Here is a 12,924-nt window from a genome sequence, read left to right as displayed (position 1 = left end):
ACCTTAGGCTTTTATTAAAAAAAAAAAAAAAGCTACTGAAAAGAATGACTGAGATACTTATTCAAACATTAATCACTTCTAATTGAAAATTAGAAGAATATCAATTACTACCCAAAACAGACTACAGGATTAGGTTTAGAGTCTATAATCTAAGACAGAGCAAGATATGATCCCATATAATTTCAAAACTAAGGTAGCTTTGCAAGAGATCACAATATTTGGGTTATTAATTCTGAGCTTGGGTTTCAAAAGGTCATGAAAACTTTTGTAGCTTTTGTTCAGAGAAGTTGATGTAGAAATTATTGTGTAAAATTCAATAGCTTACATCATGCAACTGTTCAGGCTAAATGAACATACTAGTTTATTTTTCTGGGAGGCATGTGTCTGTTTAAGATCAACATCACTGGAATGACTTTCACAGCAGCTCTGGTTTAACAGACTGGTTAGCCCATCCAATAATTTAAGGTACTATTGAAGAGAAACTTCTGTCAAAAGACAACTTATCATTCTGAAGCATTCAGGTTTAGTTGCTGTTTCTCCGAATTTACTGGGTTTTGTTTGTTTTCTTTGAGGACTAGTTGTACCCCAAAGAACGTTGTAAAATCCTTACCCATCATTTTAATTAGTAAACATAGTAATTTACTTGCCCCGGATATTCAGTGTAGACTTTGTTTGAAGAGCTTTCAACTTGGTCAGCACGTAGGACTCCTACCATGTAATCACAAAGTAAGAGGAAAAAGAAAAAGTGTTCTAAACATTAAAGAGCCAAATCTTCACATAGCCCGTTAACTTGTAGCACATCGGACTTTCTGACGCTGACACCCTCCAGCACACAGTGTGTTGGAACCCTTAAGGCACCACTGATAAGAGTGTTCATGTCACTAGTCTGAAAGTTCGCGTCCTTCCTTACCTGTATGCCTCAGTCTTAACATCTGCTTTAAGGCACAGGAAGCATAATGGTTAGAAATGGCAGCTAAAATAATTTTTTACAAATCAAGGGCAAGGAACAGTATAATGAAATGGTCTGATTGATACATAATTCTCTGCTAGTAACAAATCAGATTAGTCCTATAGTCTGCATTCTTATTTTTGGAGCTTAGACAAGGTAAATAACATTAGAAACAAAAGTTGCATCAGGGATACGTATGCTTTATTAGTGACATTGGCCATCAGTGGCAATTCAAATACTCTTTGCTTATCTACTGTTACTGATGTTTACTTCTCTACAGAACAAATTCTGAATAACGTGGTACTTCTCTGTAGGAGCCTGGTTCACTATTCATATTCTTCCAATTCTGATACGTTCTGCAAGAACTCAGTAGCATCTCTCCGAGTAGATCACCTTGAACAAACTTAATTTTTTAAAAAACGTAAACCAGATTATTTTGCAAAGATTTAGACCCTCTGGGATATTGAAATGCCGAAATATTGCCTGTTCAGGTTTGCTAGTTTATCAGTTGAAGCCAAAATAACCAGATTCTTTCTGTGCTTCTTAATCAGGGTCAGTTAGCACCTTCCCAGTATTTGAGAGGCACATTTACATCCTCTGAGCAGTTTATAATTTCAAACACTTAGCAGTGGAGCTATACTTTTTGCAAAAAGGAGCTGAGTTTACTTGAAAGTTGGGGAGCCTTTTGCAAGTCTGCAGCAAGTTTCATAATTTGGAAATACATATAACTCAGCCAACCTGTGAAGTTAATCTTTGCTAGTTTGTACCAGCACCCTTAAGCAAGTTCATAGAAGACAGCCCTTTTCAGATTTATTTAACTCAAGCTATCTTACCTGACCAGCAGTATTCCTTCACTGATGACATGACAGTAAGTAACAAATTCAAACTCCTTGCTCACTTGTAGGATTCTTGGTTACAATCTCAGTAGTTACTGCCCTTTAAGTCCAGAATTGATACGGAACAGAAGCAAAAGGGGAATTAAGCTGAAAGGGAAGGCTAGCAGTCATCACTGATTCCTTATAGTAGCGAATATATGTGTAATTATATTATCTGTTACAGTTAAGTAACTTGACATTTGCAGCACCTTTAAAAATGGGATTTAAATATCCAGTTTACAGCAGTCAGTAAAATTTTAACTGACTTTCTTCAGCTTGTCAGTGCCCAAAACTTACAATCTATTCATTGTGTATGTAAGCAACATAGCCCCCTAGTGATCAGTGAAGTTCCTGTGGGTTTGCACTCCTAACATCGGAGAAGAGGCTTCTCTGAATTACTGTTATATGCAGGAGCAATTGATTAGTCCATATTTAGCTAAGAAATATTATGTAACAGCTGACCTTTCTACCTTTTAAGTATCATAGGGAATGTATTGGCACTTGGCTACTGCAGCAAAGAAACACGTCCTGTTGGTGAATATGTTGTATACAATCCTCTGACCTGGAAGGATACGCCAGCCAAACATGGAACCTACCCAACAGGTTCTCATGCAAACGTTAGCAAACTTGCAAAGCAAATGGAACCAGAAATTTGTGTATCTGGAAATGGATTATTTCTCAAGCATCATCTGAACATGCATCAGAAAGTTCCCAAAGTAGCTTCAAAAAACTTTCTAACGAAGATGTGCCAAAGTTCCAAAAGGATTTAATTTTAAGATTTTTAAGCAACCTCCACTTAGGAGAATCTGATCATAACAGCAGTAGAAATCTGAGTGATTTTTCCAGGCATAGTAAGGGTTACTCTGTAAGCTCTTTTGAAACCGCATTTTCTGGGAAGTCCAGTACTATTAGAAAGGATGACATTCATAATGCTTTGAGAAGCCAGCATCAGTTTGACTGCGGCAATATAGACAAAGTAGTTTCTTTTAAAAAAAGATGGCTGTAATAATTCCACAATTCCAAGATATCCCAGGGAGTTGAATTTGGAGATCCATTTGTGCACAGCAAGCCACTCCTCAAAAAAGGGTCAATAAGGATGTGGGAAACGCCAGCCATCAACGGAGGCTCCTAACAAGACCAGTACCCTAAACATAATCATCTGAACTTTAAAACAACAAAAATAGATTTATTATTGGAAAGAATTCCACTGCATACCAGGTCATGATTGTCTTGTTTTAGATAACATAGCTATACTTACTTTTATACTCCGCACACAGGATTTCTGAGACCAAGAAACAAATTAGTAAGGGACTAATCAGATGTTGTGAACTGTAGGTACCAGAAAAATTAACTCAATGCTGTGAGAAATGTTTATATTAAATCTTCTCAAACAGAGGAACCGATTTGGCTGGTGTAGATGTATTTCAGAAAGTAGCCATATACTTGTAAAATTGTCACTATTTCTTATTTGCAAGTTTTTAACTTTCAATCAAGTAAATTACTCAAATAAATGTAAAATGCAGAAAGCTTTTATATTCTTGAAAGACCAGTTAGGTAACAGTTCTTATTCAGAGGTGTAATAAATGGAGCCAGACTAATTTTAACATTACTGCTGAATGAAATGATATCAAATGTGCTATTTTCAAATGTGCAATAGTAAAAGCAAGATGGAAAAGAACCTATTTATAGTATTAGGTACATTCTGTAAGATCTGCTATGGTTTCCTGATAGTCAATGCTCAAAAGAGGAGCTAAGCCTCCAAATGGTATGCAGGAACCACCCACTTAGCCATTTGCAATCATGTACAGATGGCCAAGCCAAAGAATTCCTGAGTCTAACAACTATTTCCCAAATGGTAATAAATAAATTTAAATTTTAGTAATTTTAGTTTTCTTTAAGGTCTAGAGTCCCAATAAGTGTAATGAAGATTTAAACCTGAATACCTGCAATAAACGTAAATATAAAGCCCGACTGAGTAAGAAACACTTATTTTAACCCAGTTGCCAGCTGTTGATTAAACAGAAGAAAAAGATGTGCAATAAGAACCCACCATTTTTGAAGTTTTATTCTGAGAATCTAAGAAAAATGGGAACATTTTGTTGAAGCTTAGCCAGATTTGCAACTTGACTTTTTCCAATTATCTTTTCTTATGTTTTAATAGAAATCAAAATGTGATAGCATGTCTAACTTATTTAGAACAAACAAAACAATATCATCTACTCACACATACTCTAACTCTTATTTAAATGAGTAATCTGTGTAGTTTGGATTTTGTGTTTTCTATGTTGACATAGAACAAGTTAAACTTCAGTCAATTTTGATTTAATTATTTGCATTTACAGATCAGCTGATGACCCAGATATCTAATTTTTGCACAGCAGTGAAATATGACAGAAAATACCATTCTCTTTTGTTGAATTAGAAATAAAATTCCTGAGATTTCTTTAGCTTCCTGTAGAGAGAAAGTTCACTCCATCTATTTTAAAGTATCTAATGGATTTGCAATGGTTAAAAAAAAAATTACTTCTCGGGAAGGTTGAAAAAAAAAATTCTGTAAGAGTAAGAAGAAAACCAGTAGTTTACTGGAAGACTGTAGCTTCTCAGAGCATTAAAGGAGTGATCATACAATACATGCAAGTGCCCCCCATGGTAGGAACACCTTTGCAGTGTGCCTGCCTGCAGGGTTTCTGAACAATGGTGAAAATACTGAAATGTGGCTTTTGTGACTCTTAGAAAAGAAAAAGGCTTGGGAAATACTAGTGTTAGATACAATTAAGAATAGGACATTACACCCTAAAGTTTAGCTTAAGTTCTTCTAGATCACAATATTGTCTTGTTCTTCTACCTGGATTTAAGTACTTTGAGCTTATTCGTAGCTGGAATTGATACCTCTGTCTTATGCACTGTGCAGACATACATAAATAATACTTTATTTGTTCTCAGAGCCACAGAAAGTCTCTAAATAAAAGAATGGAGAAAGAGAGATTAGACATAAGAACAAAACCTGAAATAATATTCCTCTCTGGGTACCCCTTTCCAATGGCAACAAAATTAGTTTACACAAGGAATAACCTTACCTGCACTAACCAAGAAACAGGAATCAGGTTTAATGTGGATATAGATGTCTGTCTTCAGTAGAAGTGGAACAGAGAATGTGACTGAATTAGAACTGGTAAACTTAAGGACAATAACATTCTTTTGTCATTGGAATTATGGTGATGACAGAAATACACATTTTTAGTGACAGAAAAAGTGTTACGTGAGAGAGGTATGTTCCTAAACAAGGTATGACTTCAAAGTCATTCAAATAAAAGTTAAAGCACTGATGACTTTTTAAAACTTTTATTATACTGCATAAGCTATAACATTTTACAAATCTTAGTTACATTTTCAGCAACAGATACACTGATACTGTAGTAAATGCAGAGATGAAAAGACATCTCTGACAAAATATAAAAAGGTAGAAATACTTAAAACCAGGATGCTGAATATCAAGAATGTTTTACATGAACAATATCCATACTAGAGTGTTTTTGAAAATAATTGCCAAGGTAACGAAGTGTTGAATATAAGGCTCCAACGTGCAAGGTGTTGAGCGCAGTCAGTGCCATCAATTCACCTATGTTTCAGCATCTCAGAGCCGGGCTTTTTATGAACTCCATGCTCTAATGAGCACTAAAAAGTGCCTTTCTACACAATAACAAGATGTAAAAATATTACTGTTCTAACATGCACTGAAGTGCAACAACTGCTTCAAAGGAATCGAATCAGTTAAATGGGGAATAAAATACCAGTACATTTTGGGGAGGGGGAATATAGGAATGTTCAATAAGTCTTAAACTGACTGAAAAAAATTCATTTGGTAAAATAATTTTCAAGCTGAGAGTGTTAATACTAAAATAACAACACAGTTTTCCCCCGCCAGTCTTAAAAAAATCTGAAGCCATTTTTTTTTTGGTAATCAGAACACACTGAATATTGCTTTTAAAAGAAAATGAAGCTCAGATTAGAGTCATTTAAATGACCTTTCATATAAATTCTTTAACACAAATGTAGCTGCCTACTACTAATTTGTGCCTAAGTGTGGCACAAATTAGTGCAAACTACTATAAAAGAATGCTCATTTTTAACTCTGTAGGCATAGCACTGTGTTTTGCATAATTCCACTGAATTAAAAAAAAAATTAAAAAGCAGAAGCTTGGGTTATATAAACAATGCAGGTTAGGCTCCAAATCGAGATAAAAATTGGTTCTAGAAAAAAAAGAATTAAGTACCCATCTCTATACACTTTCTGCTTCTACTGGCAAGGAAGGTTAGCAGCTGAAAAAATGATTTTATCATTATAATAGTTTTTATATATAAACATATATTAATTTCATTTTTGAAGTTAAAATCCCAGTCAGTTTCATACCTGTAAATCCTTCAAGATGCTTACTCTTGACTTACAAAGTTGAATCAGATCCCATATGTGCATTTTTAAAAGATACTACTGTTCAGATTGCTAAAGATATATTTTTTAAAATTTCTTTTAAAACATAAAAACCCCCAGGATTTACAACAATTACCATCATCATCAACATGCAGGAGTCAGTATTACAACATAAAAAACACTAGATCTGCCTTTTAAAATATTATAAAAGCTACATAATTACAAGTATGAATCGAGGGTTTTTTTGGCTAACAGAAAAAAAACATAATGTGCTTTTTAGATAGTCAGGTGTCCCACTGACAAAATAAGTCTGATGAAAGAGAAAGGCACTTCAGCAGGCTAATTTATCTTCAGATTTTCCTAATATGCAGTACTAGACAATAGATGTAGCGTACTGCTTTTTAATTTGCACAGTGTTAGATCAGTAATATTGTTAACCTGTTTCACTTTTTAACTAATGAGAAGAGTTTAGACTGGTGCCCATTCATTTCATCCTCTTTGGTACAAATTACTGCATTAAAAACAAAGCAGACAACTAAACATTCCTACATCATGGATTATTTTTTGTGCATCATCTCTAGCTCTACATTGGTAAATAATGTCCCTAATCATCAAATCAGTTTTGCTTTCAGGTTTGTAAGATACCAGAGTTCTTTTATTTTCTGACAGTACTATAAAGATTTTTCCTGTTAATCACATGGAATTTTAAGCAATTCCCCCTCTTTTTTTGAAATTTCTACATGTGGCGTTCGGTAACAGTCTGAAAATTACTGTCAATTATTCTAGGTAACATATCCAGATTAATGTGCATACAGCTGCATACTATTTAGCCTGATCACTTCCCTTAATTTATGATACATCAAAGTACTGACCTAAGCCACATGAATTAATCTGCAGAAACAAGCCTTGGCTAACTCCATTAACCACCTTATCAAAAACAGGTAAGACCTGGAACTGGTATACCTTTCTGCAAGAAGAATCTCAACATCACGTACTGCAACCATGGCAGGGAAACTGTCCTGAAGTCTATTAACTGCCTTTCACCTTAAACATATGACAAAATTTGGTCTCGAGTGTTCCATATCTACCTAACACCTTTCACTTAAAACTGTACATGTATGTATGTGGGTTTTTTGCAAAAAGTGACAGCTCAGGAAGCATCTTGTGAAGAACCGAGACATAATTCTTGCAAACATTTGTGTTCTTCAAAAAGAATAGATTCCACTGAAGCACAAATACCTATCAGTTTGGAAACAAGCATCAGAAAGAAGCCATATCCTTTCCAATTTTCCCACTCGTTCCCTGCTCCTAAGAGGGGAGGCCCACTTCTTATTCTCAAGGTAATCAACCTCCAGATTCAAAGAAGTCAAAACCTCTGAATGTTTCCCTGGCCTTTCCGAGAGCAGTGTGCCACAAATCCTTGCTACTTTTTGTATAGACCTAATTTTAGCACTAGCATTTTAGCACGCTGCTAGTGCTGCAATACTGAACCAACAGAAAAAAAAATCTTAAAAAATAAATTCAGTGATTCTTATAAATTCATATATTGAAATCATATATAGAAATATAGAAAAGCATTAGTTTGACGACGAAGACAAATTTCACGATAACATTTTTTCTGTTCCACATATGTTACACATCATATATGGTTTTCTCTGGAATTAATTTTTAGAACTCAGTATAGTCAAGCTCCCTTTTTTAATGATCTAAAACCCCAAAAAATTCCAGTTGCTAATAGGTAATACAGGTTTCCAGTGCATAAATTCCAACATACAGCTGGAACATGAAGACTCAGATAATATATTCTGTAAATACTGAATATAAATGTGAAGTATAATTCTAATAATTTTAGAGTTATAGAGAGTTTTTAAAATCCGAGATTTAATGCTCATGATAGGGCCAAGGAAGAATTCCCTGTCATTTTGTGCTTAGGTGCATCACCTGTTTTCATGTAGCATTTATCTTTGCAGATACAACTGCAGCAATTATTTCTCTCTACAGAATAGTTTTCTCATATTCTGACACAGAAAACAAGTTATTTATTTTTAATATAAAACTCAACTTCAGAAAAGCCTTTTCAAGTGTCACCGGCAGCATAAGACATTATGCGATAAATGCTAGCAAGTTACACACAGAAAAGTTGGCGTATGGGATCTACAAAGCAAGCAAAGACAGCTGTTGCTTGACTGGCATGGCTAGAAGCAACAGCTGGAGACAGCCTTGGAAATGGTATTACCAGAACTGCAGCATGTGCTCTCCAGAAAAGAATTTAAATATTCCACTAAAAGAAATGCCCACACCCTGATTTGGCAAGGGAGGAGCTACTATCTAATAGAGATACCAATCCAATGTATGATGAGATGCCTATTTCTCAGAAAACTTTATTCTATCTTTCTTCCTACTACTGAGAAGCCTAGCAGCAAGAAACTCTTGCAAGAAGACCTGTTCCACTCTGACTTGCTTTGTTGGCTAAAAGCTGAAGTGCATCACTGATGCATAGCCTTTAAAGGGGCCATTTTGCACTACCATATGTGCAGGGTAAAATTGTGACTAATCCAGACAGCCAAAAGCTCCTTTAGAATGATGGTACAGAACTGAACTCTGCTCTTTGCTCTTGATCGCCTAGCAGGGCAGATGAGAATCTGCACTACATCGGTATGTCTTTTGGCACCGTTACTTTGAAGTCCCAAAGTTATAACTGGTCTTTTCAACATTTTTAATCCTTTTTCTTTGGTGACCAGATACCTACTCGGACGCAGAACAAGAACACTGGAGTGCAAAACTTCGTTCCTTTGAATTCACATGAATAAAGCCATTTATAGTAGTCTGTATTTTTTAACAATACAAGTAAGTTTGAGGAATTAGGTCTTTTTGGTATATACAATGAAAAAATGCATTGAAAAAATCTGCAATATATTTAAGTTACTGTAGGTGAACAAAATTTCAAGTAGAGACATATCAACTTAATATTAACACCTCAAAACCATCAGCTTGTCAGGGATTTTCTGTTATGTTCAACAGAATATAGTATATTATCTTTTTGAAGAGGCAGCCATCAGAACTGATGCAACTCTAAGAGCAGGGCAATATTAAGCCTCAAAAGTCAAAGCAGCTTTCAGAAGAAATGTGCATCTACACTCAAAATATAGAAATTGATTTCTACTAATGTATATAACAAAGCAAAGGATGAAAATATCAGCATTTGGGGTTAGGGAGTTAGTCATACACAAAATCCAGTGGAACTGCATATAGAAAAAAAGTATTGTGAAAATGTATTCGGTATGGGAAAATTGAATTACAGTTACCTAAAAAGAGTACCAAAGGCATGCTAATATGCCATCTTCACCTCTGAAGTAGATGAATCATATAATTAAACCAGATTCTTTTGACCAATTATAATTATAGACATATTTGCATACCTATCTCAAACTTATTTTGCACTTTCATACTTGTGAACTCAATAGGAACATCGTATTTTGTTCATGAAGCAACTGCACGCCAGAAGAAGTTGGACTGGTGTATTGCTAGTAACATTCTGGTTACCTTGCATATTCTTCTAGAAACAGGACCAGACAACTGACAATCCCAACATAACAGACATATTTCACAGTAACATTTCCTGAGTAAACATTCCCAGAAGCCCAGCTGCATAGGATATTTACCAACTCTTGAGTGTACTACAGGGCAGACAACCGAGTGCACCTCACTCCACAATTCAGATATAGGCATTGTATGTTTGGGTCTTGGTATAGAACCTTAACCAAGCTCTAAGGGAAATATTTATGAAGCTTTTTTAGGATGATTTATAATCAAACTGCCAAAGCCAAAATGCTGGAACTTATTTCATCAGGGAAACAGCTTCAAAGCCACAGAAAGACATTCTATATACTATATGAAGCACATTAAGGGATGCATCCACTTTTCTGTTAGCCAAAGTTGAAACAATCACTTTGACAAGATGAACATTAAAAATAAAGAATATTCTGATGGCCTTTTCCTTCCTCTATACATATCTTAGTTACATTTCATGCATTCATGACTTTTGGTAAATTTAACTCTAAAGATGAGTCATAAGTAGTATTTATACTGCATTATAGACCAAATTTTGCGATCTGCGCTCATGCTCATAGAAACCCCCAACTTCTAAAGCCTGTTTAACCCCTCTGTGGTGCAGAACCTAGACAAAAGTAGCTCAGGCTGGCAAAATGCATATAAATGCATATAAACCTCTGATGATCTTCCATTTTTTTAAACAGAAAATAAAAAGCAACAGTGCCAAACTTTCCTGCTAAGGGAAACTATTTCAAAGGCATAATTTGTCTAAACTTGCATACTTTTTCATTACGGGCCAAACTCTAACTTATAAATCTGCAGGGATTCAAGACTATGTTGTTGAGCTCAACTGGCCCAACAGCATGCAGAAGAGAAGATTTTAACTGACAACGAGGCCAAAACAAGACACTGGGATCAGTAGTAGCAGCAGCTTCGAATGCTGCCGGAACCAGTCCTTTTCTGCTGGATGTGGACACTTCATAGCGGATGCCAATCTTCAATGTCTACAGTTTGTAACAAAGCAAATTAAAACAAAGCAGACGGGCAACATCCTAAGACAGTGGGGACCATGAACCACAGTGGCCACAGAGCTCGTACGCTTCCCCCTTCTGCCACTGCTATGTGGACTGGCAACCTTTTGCACATGGATGGACACACAGGGAGGGCAGTAATGTTATAGAGCTCCGCTGATAAATCCAACAGAGCTCATCTGCTGGTGTCATGGGTCTAACTGATGAAACATTTTACATTATACAAAGAAGTAGTAACAGATCCCTAGAAAAGTTCACATATAAAATACTGTACAGATGGTCACATTGATTAGGAACAAGGCCAAGGAATGGCTTTAACTAGTCTACCAACGCATTAGCAACAAGTACGAAAAAATTAACACATGTGCCTCCATTTCTCACCATGCATTCCCAGAGGTGCATCCAAGAATGACAGGCTAATTAAAATGTGGGCCTTCCCTCTACTGCCAGCAAAATTAGGAACAGGAAAATTTTAATAGTAGCATTTCCCTGTTTTCAATTCATTGAATATCAATTGCCCAGTTGAAGTTTAGGAAATCAATTGGTATATTAAAAAAAAAAGTAACTTTTCTTGAGACTAGAAAACAACATTTCCCTTGTAAACCCAACACTGCAGAATTACAGAAGAAGCCAAGAGGTCAACAACCAGCAGGGAGAGCAAGAACACAAAGCACACTGTGTTTTAATTTATAGGAATAAGTGGCCTTTCCTCTCTTTTCTTCCAGATATTAGTTTTGCTATCTCTTTTTGCGATAGACGGTCTATCCCTTTTTTTAGCAGAAGGGATACCAGATTCATGACTTCTTGACGGAGTTTTTCTTCTTAGACCTTCTTCATCATGCTGTTCTATGACTGGCCCATTCCCTCCATCCAGAATGTGCCTCACAGCCTGGTCCTCTGGAGTGCAAACAGTGGTCCCACTTTCACTGCTACTCAGATCCAGATCTTCCAAGTAAAGGATCTTAGAATGCGGCATATTTTTTATGAAAGTTTTCTCTCTCTCCAGTTTCCTACTAGGATGATGCTCATTCATGTCCACACCAGAGTCCAGACTGGTATCGTTACTCTCTGTTTTTCTGCCCTTTTTCAGATCTATGAAAGAATGCCTCACTTGAGCGATGGGCTTTCCATCCAGAGACACAAACCATGCTCGAGGGTGCGGAGATGGTTTTCCTTTAGAGAGTTCCAATAATGTTTGTTCTGAAATACCTTGAAGTTCAGATGAAAACGGAGTCATTACAACTGCTTCATTCAATGTCCCAGGAACAGAGACAGATTCCAGTAAGCTATTAGTGTACCGGCCCCAGTTTGATGTTTGAGAAGGTAAGCCCTCTTCACTATCTAACGTACTGTTTTCATCTCTGCAGACAGAAGGCTGTGGATGAGAGTGCACTGGCATTTTTGGTAACGTTTGCATGTAACTGTCGCGATTCATGGGTTCCATCATGGGACTATACACTAACTGCCCTTTTCTTGGCAAAGTTGCTGATTTAGCAGGATGCAATTGTTCTGGGGAGTGGAAAAGGTCAGAGGTTTGAAGAATAGCAATAGGTTGATTGTAAATATGCATTAGATGTTCTGGGATATGGGAAAGCCCATACATCTCCTCTTTCAGTGAAAGGTATCTGTTTTGGTCTTGAATGTCCCTAGAAGCCTGGGAAATAGTACTGTTACTATGCTTTGGCTGCTGTAAGTGCCTAACTCCAACATTAGGCTCCAATGAATGGGCTGAATTTCTTGACTGACCAGAAGCATCCTCTGCGTAGATTTTAAAATTGTCTCGTGATTTTCCATCTTCCGTGTCTATGGACATCCTTCTTTGAGGGCTGTATGAAGAAATCTTCGGTGTATATAACTGTGACTTATCCTCCAACTTTAAAGACCCTTTGACAGCATTGATGTGATTTATGTGAGTTGTTGATGTTGTCTGGTCTTTTTTTATGACCTCCAGCTTAGTTGTATTTTTTTCCTTCTTTTGCGTCCGACCACATTTATCCCTATGCAAAAGAGATGTAAGGTGACTGTAGAGCATATTAGGAAGTACTAGACTGGTCACTTCCAGAGCTGAAGATTAGATTTTGGTTAAAA

General features: G+C 36.3%; 2 protein-coding genes across 2 annotated transcripts in view; one reads left to right on the top strand and one right to left on the bottom strand.

Moving 5' to 3' along the window:
* Positions 1-3,049, top strand: part of ZSWIM2 (zinc finger SWIM-type containing 2) — a 35,910-nt gene extending 32,861 nt beyond the window's left edge. The window contains 7 exon segments of the mRNA XM_076340595.1: positions 579-726; positions 2,303-2,349; positions 2,351-2,508; positions 2,511-2,812; positions 2,814-2,912; positions 2,914-2,964; positions 2,966-3,049. Coding sequence (XP_076196710.1) covers positions 579-726; positions 2,303-2,349; positions 2,351-2,508; positions 2,511-2,812; positions 2,814-2,912; positions 2,914-2,964; positions 2,966-3,049 — 889 coding nt within the window.
* Positions 3,050-5,150: 2,101 nt separating this feature from the next.
* FAM171B (family with sequence similarity 171 member B) overlaps positions 5,151-12,924 on the bottom strand; it is a 40,104-nt gene continuing 32,330 nt past the window's right edge. Inside the window, exon 9 of the mRNA XM_076340594.1 lies at positions 5,151-12,833. Within this exon, the coding sequence (XP_076196709.1) occupies positions 11,519-12,833 (1,315 nt within the window). The 3' untranslated portion in view covers positions 5,151-11,518. The remainder of the gene's footprint in view (positions 12,834-12,924) is intronic.

The sequence above is a fragment of the Aptenodytes patagonicus genome, chromosome 6 (genome assembly GCF_965638725.1).
Source record: "Aptenodytes patagonicus chromosome 6, bAptPat1.pri.cur, whole genome shotgun sequence".
Taxonomy (NCBI): domain Eukaryota; kingdom Metazoa; phylum Chordata; class Aves; order Sphenisciformes; family Spheniscidae; genus Aptenodytes; species Aptenodytes patagonicus.
Note: the sequence above shows the minus strand (reverse complement) of the source record. Positions and strands in the feature narration are given on the sequence as shown.